General features: G+C 33.6%; 3 protein-coding genes across 17 annotated transcripts in view; 2 read left to right on the forward strand and 1 right to left on the reverse strand.

Moving 5' to 3' along the window:
• Positions 1-7838, forward strand: part of Glut1 (Glucose transporter 1) — a 119414-nt gene extending 111576 nt beyond the window's left edge. For 12 of the 15 annotated variants that reach the window (XM_076790454.1, XM_076790439.1, XM_076790445.1 and 9 more), the window contains one exon: positions 4841-7081. In XM_076790454.1, coding sequence (XP_076646569.1) covers positions 4841-4944 — 104 coding nt within the window. In that variant the 3' untranslated portion in view covers positions 4945-7081. Of the gene's footprint in view, positions 1-7; positions 879-4840; positions 7082-7701 lie in introns of those variants that run through there. The other 3 variants (XR_013082519.1, XR_013082520.1, XM_076790447.1) reach the window with 3 other exon arrangements.
• Positions 7839-9318: 1480 nt separating this feature from the next.
• On the reverse strand, positions 9319-11501 carry Med27 (mediator complex subunit 27). The gene is made up of 5 exons (XM_076790460.1): positions 11317-11501; positions 10987-11242; positions 9997-10266; positions 9613-9913; positions 9319-9535 (listed from the first exon to the last, which is right to left on the reverse strand). The coding sequence occupies exons 2-5, from the start codon at positions 11157-11159 to the stop codon at positions 9401-9403; spliced, it is 879 nt and encodes a 292-aa protein (XP_076646575.1). The 5' UTR covers positions 11160-11242; positions 11317-11501; the 3' UTR covers positions 9319-9400.
• A 701-nt stretch (positions 11502-12202) lies between these two features.
• On the forward strand, positions 12203-15163 carry Ilk (integrin linked kinase). The gene is made up of 7 exons (XM_076790258.1): positions 12203-12665; positions 12976-13141; positions 13237-13429; positions 13516-13596; positions 14157-14599; positions 14697-14927; positions 15005-15163. The coding sequence occupies exons 1-7, from the start codon at positions 12577-12579 to the stop codon at positions 15149-15151; spliced, it is 1350 nt and encodes a 449-aa protein (XP_076646373.1). The 5' UTR covers positions 12203-12576; the 3' UTR covers positions 15152-15163.
• Positions 15164-19213: the final 4050 nt, after the last annotated feature.

The raw sequence follows: 19213 nt of genomic DNA on the forward strand, positions 1-19213 counted from the left end.
TTTTCAGGAGAACCGAGGCAAATTCTATTTATTGCATTTGCTTCTAAGAGTACTATGAGAAGATTTTTTATTGTTGAATTCGTAAACTCAGACATCTATGACGTTAAAAAGTCAAGGCACGGTCCGATAATCAGGAGGATGATCTTAAAATAACACAGTAAACATTTATTGACACACACGATCATAAAGTATACATTATATTTATTTTAAAAAGAGAAGACAACGGAGGAGACGTATATTTTATTTGAATTACATATCCCGAGAAGAGAACGAATATAATGCTTTTATATTTTAATTTCAGTACAACGATCATTTCATCTTGATTTTCATACAACCTACGATTGCTACCTACTGATTAAGAAGAGTAATTAGAACGCCTGAACATATCGGTACCTCGAGGAACACATACGCTAATAAAAGCAACATCTGATACTGTCCGTAACAATTTCTTTCTACAAGAATCGTAGAGGCTTGCTGTATGTCGTCTTTTAAATTGAAACGATCTGGTAGATGAATGTGAACGTAGTGTAACAAATCCGCGAGTGAAATTGGAGGTGATACTGTGGAATAGCTATCTATCTACCTTCCGATTTCGATGATTTTTAGATACGTTACAAATCCCAATATTTTGAACATCTTTCTCCCGTGCATGTTAGTGGCGTTTCGCTTAGTATCCGAGATATTCGCAAAACTGTCTCTAGTCGCTACAGTGAATCTGTCTACAGGGTGATTCAGCTGACGGCTGAAGTTCCGAAAATCGGTCAAATCTGACTGAGCTCAAATTTTGTTATTTATATAAGTATATAATTATTACAAAAAAATCTGTACTATTTGCGATTAACAATAGTTTATATTTTTATACTTTTTCTATAGCAAATAAAACTCTTATAAGTTTTCGAGTAAGTAGATATTTTATTTAAAATTTATTTAAAATTTATTACGTGTTTTTACATGCGAAAAATAGATACAAAATTTTAAAAAACTATAAAAAAAATTATATCCGTCCACTTGGGATTGAACCCGGGTCTACAGCGTAATGAAGTCGGGTAGGTTATAAATAAGCCTCAATTTAATAGCGAATCTTTAATTATAAATATTTAAAGAACGATTGAGTGTTGGCCCATATAATCATGTATCTCCAGGAACCGGGGGACAAAATCTACAAATGTTCAAAATTAGAACTAAATCGGTGACCCGAAGGACTTGCGCTCTCCTTGTAAATCTCTTCAAAATTTAAAGTAAAAATCTTCTCACCTATACTTGCACAGTACCGAATGACTGGGTGGTGGTAGGTTGTAGACTGGCACATACTGGAACGTACACGTATACATACATATCAATATTATACAATATTTATATATACATTATATATACATCTAACGTTAATTTTCAACATTATAAACAATTTCGCGACAACACCTTTTTACCGTTGTACACTAAACCAGAATGTAATATAAAGAAGTATATAAAATAATATTCTTTGCAGAGATCATATCTAGTTATTTACATTTTAGGAAATAGTTGTTATTGCATAACTATCTTCAATAAAGGTTATACAAATTCTGAATCCACATTACTCAACATTATATTTATTTCACTATCAAAATATATAATAAAACATCTCAAACATAGCATTCTCAATATACTAAAATGCTTGATAATATCGACGTGCCGATCTCCCCTCAGTAACTCGCATCATGACATTTTAATTAAAAGCTACGCTCGGCTCGCTTTTTCGAGTACTCGCACAGCCCAACTTGGGTCAGGTCTGGGTTAGGTCTGGGTTAAGTTTGGATATGATTATGTTTAGTTTTTATTGTTTTATAGGCACGGTTGAGCGTGGCGGAGATATCGCTGAGAAATGTGTACAGACAATAAAAGTGACGCGATCACATTGATCGGTTTGATACAAAAACATGATGAAGTTGGTACGAAAATGCTGATAAGGTATAAAATGTTATATTGGTGTAGTAGAAAATAACTTCTTTCGAGTCGCCAAAAATCCTTTTGAGAAACATGTTTTTAATGCAAAATGAGGCAATGTGCAAAATTTGTGCTCAATACGACTTGACCAATTTTCGGAACTTTAGCCCAACTAAGTGTGCTACCGACGATTTGGTATGTGAAAAAATAATTGAAACAAAAGTTGTATGGTTTCAGGAGTAATTTAGGTGGCACACAACTGAATCACCTTGTATAGACAGAATTCGTTGTAGTGGTACCGATAGCAGCGGCTTAAAACGGGTGTGATTTTGATACCGGTATTAGGAGCGAGGATTTCGGAGCAGCTGCGCGCCGCACAGTGGGCAATTTGGACGAAATCGGATTCAAAATCAAAGAACTTTCGATAGAAATGAGGTAGAGCGATGAAACTTTTTTTAAATTAAAGCTGAAACTTTGGAGAATATGGGAAAAATAGGGAGATTATTACCATCCAATCATTTCAACGAAAAAATGACTTCATTAGTTTTTGTCACAAAAATCTATTTTTTGCAAAATCCTGAGGTCGTAGACAAATTTTGAGACCAGATTTGAAATCAGCGTGAAAAAATCTATGGGAAATGATGTATAGCATGTTAAAAAAAAAATTTTTTTCCGCGCGTGGTATTGGAAAAACTAAAATTTTCTTGAATTTGTGCGCGTTTAACGAATTTTCTCGAGGTTGAAAAGCGTTCGTACCACAATCTCTCTATTTTTCCCATATTCTACAAAGTTTCAGCTTTCATTTAAAAAAAATTTCATCTCTCTACCTCATTCCTATCGAAAGTTCCTTGATTTTGAATCCGATTTCGTCCAAATTGCCCACTGTGCGCCGCTCCGGTAACAAACGTCGCGCAGTAAGAGAGCACACGCTATTATACAGTGGCGGCCATATACTTATGTACAGTTAATAAAATTAAATATTATTTCCTGTACACTTATACGTTAAACAAGTATACGAAAATCGATTATATTTTTTATAAGTTCACAATATATATAATAAGATACCAAAATAGCTTCCCTTAATTTACTATAATTAAAAAGTTTTTTATATTTTTATACTGAAGTGTAAAATTTTCTGCGGACACATAGTTAAGTACACATCGAAACACCTATATTTTCGCATGTTTCTTTAACTCATAATTATAATACATCAATATTTTGTATGTAGACCCATATTTTTTATAACTGCGACACATCTTCTGAGTATAGTGTACAATTCATCAATATTTTTCGGTGTTTGTTTATTTATATGTTTGTCGACATCAATCCACAGCATCTCGATTGGATTCAGATCCGGAAATTGTGCTGGCCACTTCATTACGTGAATATTATTGTCACTCAAGAAAGTCTTGACGACTTTTGCGGAATGTTTCGTATCATTATCCGCTTGATAGATCCACTCTTTTGGTATGTATTCTTTGGCGAATGGTAGCAATACATTTTTTACAATATCCAAATACACGTATCTGTCCATGATTTCAATTATCCGATGAATAGGACCTGTACCTTTCACTGCCATAGCTCCCCCCCCCCCCCCAAACGAGCACCGATCTACCACCACCTTTTACAGTCGGTTTAATTGAATTTTTATAAAATTCATTTCCTTTGCGACGTCTCAGGTATACTTTATCATCAGATCCAAATCGATTAAATTTCGATTCGTCTGTAAAAATTACTCTGCACCATTTCTGGGGCGTCCAGTTTAAATGTTCTTTCGCGAAAGCAATCCTAGCCCGACGATTTTTTTCTGAAATGAGCGGTTTCTTTCTGGCAACGCGCCCGTATAGTTGAAACCCATTAAGTCTTCGCTGGACAGTTCTAACACTTATTTTTTCATGGAGATCTATTGATATTTCATTGTGGATGGCAACTGCAGTTTTGAATCTGTCCGCTTCAAACAATCGGTGAATCTTGCGATCAGTTCTTTGATCAGTTTTTCGAGATCTCGTTTTACGAGGGACGTTGTCTGGTGTTCCATGAAGTTTAATATGTTGTATAGAATAATGGCAAGCCATAACGAATATTTCTAATTTTGCGGAAATCTTCCGGAGGACATTCCATCCTTCCGAAGCTGTTGCACTAATCGCCGCTGTTCTGGCGTGATATTTCTTCCTTTACTCATCACAGCACAATTGTAATACATCTAACTGTAAACTGTAAAAATATTGTTTACATTTGACTTAGCTGTGCGATACAGCAGCGTACGTAAGTAGTTGTCCGCTACAAAACCGACAGATCGAAACAAAATATTTACAAAATACTTATTTTCTCGAAATAAGTCAAAGTTCTACTGCAGATATGTACACCAGGGTCTAACACTCTTAGAAATAAATTGTTGATACTACTATCTGAGTTCCGTAGAAATAAGTCAGGTTTTAAAGTTAAAATATGAAGTGTACGTAAGTATATGGCCGCCGCTGTATGTATTTCGGAGCAACCGTATCTGTATTATTAACGTTCTTTTAAAAATCACTCCGGTTCGCCCATAATGCCTACAAAACCCCTATATCTTCGTTCCGGCATTACTGCGATATCAATATCATGCATTTTAAATCTTTGTCTAAAAATATTCTGAAAATTGTATTGCGATAAACTAAAAGAACCCAAAAAGTGACCGATAAATGTAAGTAAACGTACCGGTATAGATCCGGTATTTTACATTTCGGTCCGATAGTTTTTCGTGAATATCTTGGAACTTAAACGGGAACCGCCACTAATATGTAAACGAAAAAGTAGTTCGAAGTGTTGAGATTTATAATTATAACATATCGAAAAATTATGAAAATCGGTGGGTAGGTAGTTGTTCTGCAGTTTCGCCGGAATTGGAATTGTACATCTGATTAATCCGGATGAACAGTTGTGTTTGCAGCTGGGTCAGAGCGATCTTCCGGCGCACCCGCTCAGCCGGAGAGACCACCGCCCCCGCTTCCCCCGCCACGCTTTCCGAACAGCGGTGTCTGACAATGGGAAACAGCTCCTCTTAATATCGGTAATCTAGTGATCACGAACGCGTCAATTCTACTGCCGCTACTGTTCACCACTGACAGCTTCACTTTGGAAAATCAACTCTACGAGATCATCACGGAGGGGGGCAAGACCTGTGCGGCCTACCTGCGCAATGGTTTTCGTCGAGCAATGAACGCGTCGTCGTCCAACAACGGCTGGACTGCCAACAGAGGATTCGTAGATCATTAACGAGTCTCGTGCCTGAATCAACCAGAGACAACCAAGCCGGGTCACCTGTTGATCGCATTTGAACGCTGACTCGAGACAACGTCGATCGAAAACGGTCGGAACTCGGCCGGTAACTCGGTCGGTAACGAATACGCTTGAACGCGATCTTATTTTCGATACCAATATCCCGAATGATGAGAATACTTCGAACGGATAAAGTGAGAGTATCTGTAGGTCCGCGGAAAACTTGCTAGTATAACTGGGAAGGGGATAGCTCGAAAAGCCCGCGAAAGATAACGAAACGTTTTGCGAAAGTGATTGTGCCTAAACATTTACGTTCGAACGAAACGCGTGAGAAGGTTAGATAATGATCACTGAATGAGAATGAAATTGAACTTCGTGCGACATCGAAGAATATAGAAGATATAATTGCTAGATGCGATGAATCGTATAACGAAACCCCAGAGAGAAATATGGAATGGTGTATATCTATATACTTCACTTTTATATCGTTCATTTCATAGGATTTATTGCGGTTATATGACATTTTGTATCACTGTCGTCTTTGTAACTGATTGCACTGTACTAAATGATTATCTATTCGTTGATTGAAAAATCGAATTCGGAACGAATCTCTCGAACCATAAAAGTTGAGAAATCTGGTATCGACCAAATTTTACTCGGACTAGCTTTTCGACATTCGAATTACTAGTGACGTTAATCGCGCTATTTAACGTCGTTTTTAATATGGTGCCTCTTAATAGCAACGTTTAAAAAATCGATCATTCGAACTCGTAACACAATACGCGGTAGAATAAACGAGCGAGAGTCAGCTATTACTACGAAATTCAAACGGCGCGCACGCGAGAACGAACTGTCCGTCGCTAGTCTCAAAACGGCATACTTCAACAAATTCCATTTTCCAAATTTCGTACCTGCGTTCGATAACGTTGAAATTCTAATGAATATTTCGATAAATGAAAAGACTAACTACACGTTAATTTTTCGTTTGATAAATTTTAAGGGTTAGTTCTACTATTATACACCCGTTCGATTGAACAACCAGATTCGACAACACCCAGCACATTCGGAGGCATGCCTTTTCTTACTACATTTTGTCGTTGATATTTTACACGAAAATACACGTAATTTGATGTTACGCAAAACTCTTCGGGAGAAACTTCCCTTATATGTATGTATATAATATGTATATACTGTATACTTCTATCGTACTTACCACGTCGTTGCATAAGCAATTGTATGATAATCCTATACTATTCGACATAGTATATCCGATTCCCTATTAAGATAGCGTTACACAAAAATTGATTGTGTCGTTCATACGATATTTGTCTATTTCGACACTGAATCCCTTTCTACTGACCTGACCACTCGAACTGAGGTGGTCATCGACCGGAAACACCGTACACTGTTTGAGGCGACATCTTCTAACTGGAGAACAAACTACTTTCGAACATATGTTCTTCGAAATATATATATATATATATATATATATTTATTATTGACACTACGAGACAAATTCTATAATACAGAACATGAAACTATAATTTTCAATTAGACGAAAATTAGAGTGTTATTTAAATCCATTTTCTGTTGCCATTTTGCTTGCATGTATTATCAATTGGAAGGAAACAAACTATATAATACACATATACGTATACTTACTCATTTTAATTGTTAAGAAGCAGACACTGGAAATTCTTAGGCGATTTGGAGAGTTTTTGATTTCCTTGGGAAATAACGTAACATCACTTAACGAGGTCTGCCAACGCTGACAGTCGGAGACACTTTCATGTTAGCTCGTATCGAATAAAATTAAACACTTTCAAATCGGTTCGTATGGCAACGTAATCACCATACTAATATGTAGAATAGAAGGAAAAAAAAGTAAATGAATAAGGGGCATATGCACTAAAATCACATGTGCTAATTTAACGAAAATGAAAGAAAGAAACACTTTAAGTATAAGCTGTCCAAATCATACAGAATCGGTGAGAAAGGCAATAAACGCTATGGAACTGAAACTTATGCTAATGTAGATTTCCTTGCATAATAGGTATTATCAGAATTCTAGTCTATTGATCACTGATACTTAGACTAGGTATATGAATACATACATAGCTACTAGTCTATAGTAGCACGATATAAACAGACTAATGATAAAGAAAATCGCAAATTTCGCTAATATCATACACGTATGTTGAACGGGGACAAACATACGCGCCTCTCTCACTCGTAATGGCTGTACAATAAACGCGGACCGAGTACTGGCAGCATATCCATTTTTTAAATCGATTAAAGTCTTGACATAACGGACACTCACACCTACACGTGCACACGTAAACATACGATCGTAGTTGCAATCGCTCCGACTCGTATATACTAACTATGAATTCGATTGACGAAATCATTGAAATAAATAAGTTGAATTCAAAAGAGACCTATATAGTACCGCGCTAGGTTAAAGATATTTTTAAATACAATTGTGTATCTTTTACTTTTCATATTTCTACATTCTTTCAGTTGCGACGTAACGAGTCGATAGAAATCGCTCGAGAACGGACACATGAATTTATGATTCGTTGCGTCTTCGAGTTTAAACGTGATTATTCTTTTCGGACTATTATCCTGTTGAGAAAAGGCATGCTGTGATACACCTTCAATGAAAATTTCCAAGCAAATGACAACACGATCTACACCTAGACAAGAATAAGCTATAAACGATTTTTCTACCTTCGCCAGGATTAAAAATACAATTAGCGTTGTTAGATAAATATTCTACTGAAATTCAGTTATGTCAAGTATGCATACAAAATCAGTGAAACAACAGGAAATGTTTTTCTTGTTTCTCAAAGTTCTAAAGCAACGTAACGTAAGGTGTTCAAAGTGGTTTCAAGAAACACTTTAGTTATACCAGAGAAAAAAATAAGAACAGATTTAATTTCACTATAATTCATTCACACACGTAACAATCTATTTAGTGAACTCGTTTCTAAAACTGTAACATTATGCATATATTAATATATACATATGCAATGGTAACTCTTATGAGAGTACCTATTCCGCACACTCACTACAACTTTGATAAAGGAAATCAATAATGATTGCATACGTAGTTGGAGTCAATGATATGATATGAAAATTCACCGAATATTGCAACGTTTATAGAACCTTAAAGTAAAACAAAGAAAAAAGAAAGAGAATAAATGAACAAGAATTCGGAACAGTCAAGCAAAGTGATTACAATAACAATTTGTAAAATAAGTTCACTGCCACTCAAACAACTTGCGCTCTTTTGAAGAGCGCCGATACTCCAAATGTGAATGTGTACAGTTATGTGAAAAGTACTTATATCGTAATTATATTTACACATAATATTATTTAGAGTTACGTGAAACTAAATAACATGTAATAATATTAAAGAATGGTATACAGATGTAGGGTACAGATTAAAAAAAAAGAAAGAAAATCATTGATTGCAGGATTATTATATTCCAAAACAAGAAAAATTTATGCCTGCTCATTTGTATATTATACGTAAATCTTAGTGAGAAAATAAGTGTTTCTCTGGTAAAAGATGCTAACTTCTAATTATCCTCCCCATATTTTTTTTTGGTGATACTTACTTTAATCATAAAATATATCACACTTAATTATTTCCAACTTAACTGCACCCTGCTATTATAATAATTTAAAACTAATTCGTGAAGTAAGTTCAAGCAACCTTTGACTGACAAATATCTTTGTGATAATTTATAGTCTTTCTATTCAAGAAGATATTTTAATCCAAATGTACGTAGCAATTAATAACTACGTTTTATTTTTTTTTAAGGAATGATATTAAATTATCTAGAGAAACATTTGACTAATTTCTGATACGTACAACATAATTTTGAATTTTGATTAATAAAGAGACATGTGAATTTGTAATATTGTAACGTGGGTTTCTTTGCAATTGTATATATACGTAACAATTGTTTATAATATTTTAATTAATTATGATTAATGTATTTAAGGTGAACAGATCAATTTAAGTGGAAAGATCATACATGATATCTTTTAAATCTATAAATAAAAATATTTACAAAGTAAGACGTATGTGTTTTTAATTATATTGTTATTAACTGACAAAATAGATATGTAGTTTTAATTTAGTTTATTTATCAAAATTACATTATGTAATAAATATACAATTAAATATACCAATTTCTGATATAAATTATTATGGTTTACATTCTTGATGGTAGGGTTCTAAAGTTCGAAAATCTCTCCATGTTGGGGGTAAAGCACTATGTAAATGCAAACCACAACGTTTACAAGGGTCACTAAATAAATTATTCAGACTATGAAACCATGTCTAAAAGAAGAATTGGAGATTGTTAGTTACCTAAAATAGTAAGATCTTAGAAGTAATGATCTTGTTAGATTAGTTACCATAAATGATCGAACTGCTAATTCAGGTAATGCTGGAGAATAAAAGTGTAACATTGCAGCATGAGCATTTTCTGTTACTTTTCGAAAAACTTTATGCCTTGATTCTGTCCACAAATCCATAGTTTCTCCATAACCTTTCACTACTACCCATTCAATCATTAAACCTTTAAACGCTATTACACCTTTCAAAACATGTCCTAGAGTAACATGTAATACTGCATTTGATGCAAATGGTCGGGACACAGATATTGTCATATCATTGAAAAGTCTATCAAATGTGGCTATCATTGAATCCACTTGCCTAGAAAAAATATAAAATATGTATTATTACAAAATGTTATTAGAACACTTCAAATTTTATGTTAGTAAAGCAATTTAACTTACTGTTGAGGAACATTATGGTTACTCGTTTGAACTCTACCTCTCTTTGCTCTACTAGTATTAATGTAAGATCTCTTCAATGAATTTTGACTAAGGAGCGTTTGAGCAACATGACTATATTCGTGAACCTTATCAGTCCACTTATAACTATTGACAAGAGTACCATATAATGCTTGTCTTTCTTGCGTTGTTTCTTGACTTAAATATGCAGTACTTGCTAAATTAAATGGTCCAGGTGGTGGATTCAAACTGCTTACAGCTTGTTCAACATCTCTAAACATAAAAGATATTTACTATAATATATATTAGTGACAGAGGTATACAGGGTGTCGTATATAAATGTCCGAGCAAATATTTCATAACTGGTTGAAGTTACGACAAAGTTTAATAAAACAAATTTGCAAGGTTTTAAGTCTGCTATAATGTGCATGTAAAATATTTTGTTTTACTCGTGACCTTTGCGAGTTATGAAGGTCACCATCATTTTTTTAAAATAATACCCCCATTTTTTTACACATTTATGAAGGAGGAGACATTTGCAGTTAAAATCATATTAGGTAAAAAATTGATATTATGCATTGTTTACAAGATAATCGTATCTGAGATATCGAAGAAGTAAATTGAATTAATGATAATCTAATCATTACGAATTAATAATAATTGATAATCTGCGACTTTTACCCTTAAGCTCTCATCATGTAGCTCATAGCAACATTAACCGATTTCGATGAAAATTTGTATATGTATACATATAACTCACTTAGATTTACAAAATACATGTTTTAAATTTTTGTTATGAACACAAATGAAAAAGTTAAAAATCATAACCACTTTGTTCTTCGAAATTTCAAAAATATTTGTTTACACATTACCTAGTAAACTAATCCTTCTGACATCTAGAAAAATTTAAGTCGTTTGGTCCAATTTTAAAAAAGCTATTAGTTTTTAAAGGGTGCCCACTCAATACTGTGCATATATAAAACCAGATCATACCTTAAATTAACACTGACAGTTGTTAAAAGTTCTTGCAATTCGAGTAAATATTTATTTTCCTTATTTTCTTCTCCATGGTCTGCCCGTAAACCATTTCCAAGAGAATCAAACACTTGACCAACACTAGATCGTAGTACTTTAATTGCAGTCAATGCAGTTTGCAGCTGATCCATTATTATAATGTTCGAAGTATTATAACTTTAATCATAATAGACCGTACACACTTCACACAGTACAGCTTATTGGAATATAATGACTATAAAATGAAGCAAAATACTTTGGAAATACCGGGACACATAACCTTAAAAATATGTAAACATATGTACATACACTATTATTGAAATTAAGTATACGTGGTAGAGTTGTATTAATTAATTTTTTTGTTTTTGTTTATATGATATTATATTTTAAAGTTTCTTTAAAAATTATAAAAATTTCTATTCTAATAACAATACAGCTTTGTACTATATAGCAGTGCAACAACAAAACTACAAAACTACATGAAGAGATCGACTAGCATGCAATCACACTGTAACTGTAGCTCTGAAGAAATGATACATGTGAACGTATCTAAATTGAAAATTATTCAATCTTATATTTTATAATTTTCTGTACATCGTATCGATTTTAACAAAATTGAAATACGGTAAATATAATTAAATTAAAATGGGAGATGGGTTTATGTTATAATTTATTCTGGAAGTCTCCGTTACTATATACAGAGAGGCCTATACCTCGTTTATGGTTTAGGCACAGCGCAATTTTTACTAGCGCAATTTCGCTACTTATGTCTTTCGTTTTATTTTTTCTCATAGAATTATTTTCTAAAGGAATTATTGCGGGTAACTGAACAACCTCATATGTATTTTATTTCAGTTCAATCTTTAATCAGGATATCATTTCGGCAACAAATTAATAAAAAAATGATAGATTTTGTTATAATACATATTATAGCTTGAATATTATTATACTGCCTGTATTTCCAAATGTTTTCATTTTTACCTAGTTCTCATTTTTCTTTTCATACATAACAGTTGGACATAAAGTAATGGGGTCGCAGATTTGAAAAATACCCTGCAACGTTTTCTGTAAATAATGTCAGCTTTCCCTTTCTGGAGACTTCAAAATAAAAAAAAATTCGCAGGAGATTTGAGTCTAAGTAAAAATACTTTATGTCACCATTCTTCACATTCAATTTTTATGGCAGTATGTGGGGAGGATACATTGGGATACATGAAGTAACCACGTCCTGGCTGGTTGTGGTAGTTGTGATACGTCGGGTCATATATGGTAACATGCATAATTGTGCATGTGTGTGGTATCATCCAAAACTGTTGCATTAAACATTCTTTGATGTTATAAACATATTAGTTGACTTTTTCGTTTCCAATGTGTAATCGAAGAAGATCTTCGAAGAAGTATCATTTACTGTGTATTCTAATTGAAGTTATGTAGTTTTTGTGTCAGCGTCAGTTCCGCAGAAATATGGTTATATTTAGTATATGACGACCACTGTTGTGGAGCACAGAACACTGCCACTCCTCTGCCACAGTATTTACACATCTTCATTTTTTTTAATAATTTCAAAAAATGGAAGATATTTTTCAATGGTGTCGCGAAGGAAATGCCATGCAAGTGCGCGTTTGGCTTGATGATACTGAACATGACATGAATCAAGGGTAAATACAAGAAAATTCTTTTCTTTTCGAAGCAGTTGTTTAATCTTTTGCATTCGATTTTTGTCTAATCTTTCTCTGAAATGATAACTATTTTATTTTGTTTCGTATTATCACAGTTATGTTTATTCCATTTTCTATCACTTCGGATTAGAATGTTTACTAAATTTATAGTTTACTTAGTTATGAATAATGAAAGTTTTCTATCTTTCCATATTTTTCTCGTGCTTGATAATGTTCGCTTGATTACAATTGACTGAATTCCATGTACTATAATTAGCTTTGATGATAATTTTATTTCATTTGTGTGTAGTGATGACCACGGATTTAGTCCACTTCACTGGTGCTGTAAAGAGGGACACCTAAAATTGGCAGAATTACTAGTTAGTAGAGGTGCACGAATAAATGCTACCAATAGAGGAGATGATACTCCTCTTCATTTAGCTTCTGCACATGGACACAAGGAGATAGTTCAGCTGGTAAAAAAAAATATATATATAAAAGATTTAAGCACTTCTCGAAACTATGAAAATCTTATAAGACATAATGAGCTTAATCAGATACAAATTTATAGTTGCTGAGAAATCGGGCTGATGTTAATGTTACAAATGAGCATGGAAACACTGCCCTCCATTATGCATGCTTCTGGGGTGACCAGGCTGTTGCTGAAGAATTAGTTGCAGCAGGTGCTCTTGTCTCTATTGCAAATAAAGATGGTGATACCCCATTGGATAAGGCAAGAGGTCTACTTGCTAAAAGATTACATGGTACGGATAAAAATACTTACTATATAAAGCTACCATTAAGGGAGTGATTACTGCGAACTATTTTATTGTATGATTTTAATTTCTAGATCTGGCTGTAGAATATGGGCAGGACTTGAAAAAGATTCAGTTCAAGGATCAAAGTTGGCTGGGTTTGAAAACTAGAAGCCGTAAGGAAGTTTATGTTTATTATTCTTTTTATTTTTAATTTTTACATAGTTCTTTTGCCTCTCGGCTTTATACAGACTTCCAGTTATCGTGTAACTACATACTACCCATACATTGCACTTGTTTGTCCATCTTCTCTCTTTCATCCTCTCTCTCTATTGTTTCACCCATACTGTCTATACTGCATTGTCTATATCAGAAATACTAACTCTATATCTATCTTAATATTTATCCTATTATTTATGGTAGTATTAGGCCCCCAGCTATCCAATTGTCCATATATGTACTCCCACTCTTCTTCCGTTGTACCACCCATATTCTTTGACTTATTTTCTTTAGTATTCAATTTCTTGCTCCACAGCCCCCAACACTCTTTCCACGTGTTCCGTTGTCCTTGTTTTGTAACAATCCTCCAGTACATGCCCTATTGTCTCCTCTCCCCTTCTACACAAAGACATAGTGAAAAAAGCGATCGGTATGGAATGACCCATACAGATTATTGAAAATCAATTACAATGATATTAGCTCTATATACAATGATAACTCGAATTATTCCATGCAGGGGATGCAACATTATCAAGGCATAAAGGAATTAATATGGCAGATTTGTTGTTGCACACTCTTTTGGCCAGTACTCCAAGTGGTGAAACTTGGCGAGGACGTTGGCAAAACAATGACATAGTAGCAAAGCTTTTGACCATACGCGAATGTACATCGAGGATCTCCAGAGATTTCAATGAAGAGTTTCCGAAGTTAAGAATTTTCTCACATCCGAACGTTCTACCAGTTCTCGGATGTGTAAATCAACCACCACAATTAGCAACTGTCTCGCAGTACATGGCTCGTGGTAGTTTACACCGATTATTACACGGCGGTACAGGCGTAGTAGTCGACACAGCACGAGCATTGAGACTTGCTCTTGACGTTGCAAGAGCTATGGCGTTTCTTCACGGACTCGAGAGGCAAAACAGATGCAGGTTTCAGTTGAATAGTAAACATATTATGGTACTTCTGTTTTTTAAATTGTATATTGGTGAATGGAGCGTCTTATATTGGTGCCATTGTTTAAATACGTATGTAACAAATGACCGTGATGTTACAGATTGACGAAGATTTAACGGCTCGTGTAAATATGGCAGATTCGAAATTCTCATTCCAAGAGGTGGGACGAATTTATGAACCAGCCTGGATGTCACCAGAGGCACTAAGCAAGCGTCCAGCAGATATAAATTTGGAAGCCAGTGATATGTGGAGTTTTGCTGTTTTATTATGGGAACTTGCAACCAGAGAAGTTCCATTCGCTGATCTTTCTCCGATGGAATGCGGCATGAAGGTTAGTTTATTAAGCTTAAAGAAAATTTACTGTAAATCCTAAATTTTTAGAATAATTTCATTGTATATATGTTATAGATTGCTCTCGAAGATTTGCGTGTTAGTATACCACCGGGAATCTCACCTCACCTTGCTAAACTGATCAGGATCTGTATGAATGAAGATCCAGGGAAACGTCCATCATTTGACATGGTTGTTCCGATACTCGATAAGATGAAACGCTAGTTATCAATGCAATATTTCTTTCTTTCGTTTTAATTGATACATGATCAGCACGAATATGTCATTCCTAAACAAACGTAATGGATTTAATTAGATGAAACCTACCAAACTGCTATAAATGTTCAACACAGTGCCTGTACTAAAATAACAGAACTATATTTTTTATACAATAGTTTATGAAGATAACGATGTGACTTGATATTATATTTATATACATTGTTATGTAATATTTATAATGTATATGTATATCTATATTGATTATATTCACGCTTTTTTAAAAGAAAAGTAACTTTCTTTTTGTGAACGTAATACAGCCAGTTTTCTCAATTTCCGAATTTTTTATTTCAATAGCGTATGTAGTAATTTTATTTTACTTATGATTTAAAAACTTTTTTATTTTTGTTGTGTTACGTTTTACCTATGTAGTTTTATTGTATTCTAAAACGGAGTAGAAAACATATAATCTATAATTTCTATACTCATGGCAATTACTTTGACAATGTGCACTAATATGGTCGTTGATAATAGAACACATGAAGTGGCTGGCTATTTTCATATATCAACATAAATCTGTCTAATTTACGAGAATAAGTTAGAAAAACTTGTTAAGTTGGTGAGTTGGTCGTTATTAACCCTTACCACTCGAATGGCGACTGTAAGGCGCCACTAAAAATTGCTGTATCATTATTCAAAATATTTTTTACATTATTAAATTTGTGTGTATTTAATAAATTACTAAACATTTCAGTAGTGTACGAGTAAATTGCACCATTTTCGTATGTACAGCATGAACAAATATGTATAGGAAGGAAATATTCTAGGTCGGAAGAAATGTTTCGTTTTGGAGTTAAAATGCCTTCGAGTGCAAAGGGTTAATAATGCTTTGGTAATGCTTACCAAATTCAACTTAAGCTCGAGATTAAAAATTTGTACATACTTCGAACAATTACAAGTATACTCGTTTAGCTATTATTATTTTTATTCAAGAAACCATTTGGTGTTTAAAACTATATCATTTTCTCTCACAAATTAAATAACTTTTTCTTTGTATTAAGTTCTGTTGCAGAAGACATTACAAGAAAGGAATTATTATTTATCTTTTTACGTTTACGTCTATATTTTACTTTTATTAAGCAAACTGTTGAAAAAATGTTATTAGTTTGTATGTTGTATTATTATATCCTAGGATCCACAACCAGTTGCATTATGGGAAGGTATATGAAGGATGTTTCCCAAAGTACTGGAATAGTATGCACACAAAAATCAGATGAATTTTGTGATAAGATCCACGGAAGTGAGGATTGTCTATACCTTAATGTTTATACTAATTCCTTGATCGGATGTAAACCAGTTATGTTCTGGTAGCACGAAGGTACATTCATAGAAGGATCCAGCAGCTACAATTCTTCAGACCTGATTACTAAACTGCGGATATTTATGCAAACTAAAAATTGTTCGTATTAATTGCAACACATAGGAACCAAACAACAGTCTACTTTTCTGTTTCGCGGCTTTATTAAGTTGTAAGAATTAATTAGATATTCATAAATTCATTTAATCTTCCTATTGTTTAAAATTACAACCACGCATTATTGCCACAAATGCAAAGAATCTGTAGTCTACTGATTGCTTGTACTTACAGTCATCGTCGTTATAACTAATTATAGATTGGATATTTTCGGTTAGTTGCACCTTTATATTTATAAAAGCAATATCAAAATGCATGCCTGTACTTTCATTAAATCAAGTAATTTCGAATTTAATATTTAACAGCAAAAGCGGTACACTGTTCAATGAAAATCAATCCAGTAACCAGAGGGTAAAATATGTGATTGCTGCTTTGGAATTGGTTAATGAAAACATTGCTAAAAGTGGAGGTGATCAAACAATGTCACAGTTATTGGTGATAGCGTTAGAGCAGCTATAACATATTATTTAGTAGTATCACCACTTACGAAAGGTACAACTTCATATATTTGTAATAAATTTCAAACGTTTCTAACATCCTCAACATGTGTAAGTACAATATAACGGGTAAGTACTGGATGTTTCGTTTACAAAAGCACATACAAAAGTGTATGAGGAAAAAGTTATATAGTTTGAGTTTTCAATATTATCGAAGGTTTTTTCACATTTCTATTGTAACTGATGAAAAACTGATTTTAAAACTGTAAATATATGTTCATATTTTATTTTTGCTCAAAATTGTTATTATTATTCAATTTTACGGTACCAAAGTACTTTAACAAATAGTTCAGTTTTATGAATAAGTGTATCCTTCTGAACCATGTAATTTGCATTTAGAAATGTAACTTGAACATAGTAAAATCCCATTTATTAGAGCATATTGGGAGCATGACGATTGATTGGCATGGCAGCATATAATAAGAGCTCATTAATACTCTTAACGCTTGTCTATATGTACTTACCAGTTTCTATATGAACTCATACATTTGTAACTGACCATGACCTTGTTTAAAAAAAATGAAGTGCAAGTAAATGAAATTACAAAGTATTTTATGAAATATTTGACTGCATCATTTAAACGAGGACATACTATCTATACAGTGTATCAAGAAAGCAATGGTTATCCATTTTAAAGATAGTTCCCTGTATGTTGGACAGTTATTTATAAAAAGTCAGAAAACCAGGAAAGTTAAAAACTCACAATTGTTTATACATATTAATTTCTTTTGGTACAGGTTCCACAAAGAAATTTATAATCTTAAAGATTCCATGAGTTGATGAAGTTGGAGACTTCTGATCTTTTATTTCTATGGCCTTAAATTGTTGTTAAAACATAACATGTTTTATTAGCGTTATCTCAGATTAAATGAATAAAGTACTGTAATATTTTGCAGAGATTCTCAGTTACTTTCACCTAGGCTTGCTTTTGAACTTGTCACCCTTTTGATGACAAAACAATTTTCATTGTTGGAAATAATTTTGCGGATGGTGATTATAATTTAATGAACATTGAAAAATGGTTCTCAAAATTTATATTTTCATTTCCAAATATAGGATTTTTTCATAAAACAATTGCACATGCTGGATGTTTGCTATGTCCTTGGCTATCAGGTGAACAATATGAGCCTAAACTTTTGCATAGACTCTAAGGATCCCAAGAAAATAGTTAAAATTCCGCGAGAAATGCACAGTAAACAATTTGGTTTGAATTTGTCTCCAAATTGCTATCCATACGTTTCCGCATTAGGCTCAGTATTTGAGTGCAAAGTCTATAGCCAAAATTTCATGCCAAATTGAAGCCAAACCTTGGCTGCGTTCAGCTTCGTTATAGAGGGCAGGTCGGTCGTATTAAGAGGGAAACCTAACCTTGTTCTGAAAGTAAATATCGGGGAAAATCGGAGCATAATACATTTATACACATATTTTATTTTTTACAATAAATTTTTTACGGCGCTTTGTCTTTCACTGCATATTGTGGTGTTTACGCATCACTTTTGCGAACAAGGTTACGTCCGCTCTTAGTGCGACGAACCTGCCCTCTATAACAAGGGCCGAACGTAGCCAAGTTTTGGCAACATTTGGTATGAAATTTTGCCTGCATACTTTGCACTCAATTTGCGATCCATCTGTCTCCGCTATTTGACTAGGAATTTGTCGACACATTTGGGTGCCAAATTTATATAAAATGGGGACCAAATTCTGCTCCAAGCAGGGTTTGGTACCAAATGGGCAAATCTTTTGCTTGCAAAGTGTGGGCTAATTGGGCAGTTAGCAAATTTCTAGGACAAATTCTGCGGAACAGGCAAGAAATTCTTTTTATCTTCCTTTTACTTTAGAAGTTCTATTACAGTATTCTTTTCGTAACTGTGAAAACTTCGGGTCTGCCTTAGGGATTGAAGAAGAAAGAGGGACTGAGGTTTAACGCTTCGATTCTCTGTCTCTCTTTCTTTTCCGTTCGCCATTCTTTTTGACGCCCAAAACTTTAGTCGCGTATTTAATAATTGTAATCGTAATTACTGTCATTTAACCGATTAAAAGTGGGAAAATTGTTATTTTTCACGATTTTTTACTTAAAATCGCACTTTTAATTGTTCATAA

The sequence above is a fragment of the Halictus rubicundus genome, chromosome 7 (assembly GCF_050948215.1).
Source record: "Halictus rubicundus isolate RS-2024b chromosome 7, iyHalRubi1_principal, whole genome shotgun sequence".
NCBI classification, from domain to species: Eukaryota; Metazoa; Arthropoda; class Insecta; order Hymenoptera; family Halictidae; genus Halictus; species Halictus rubicundus.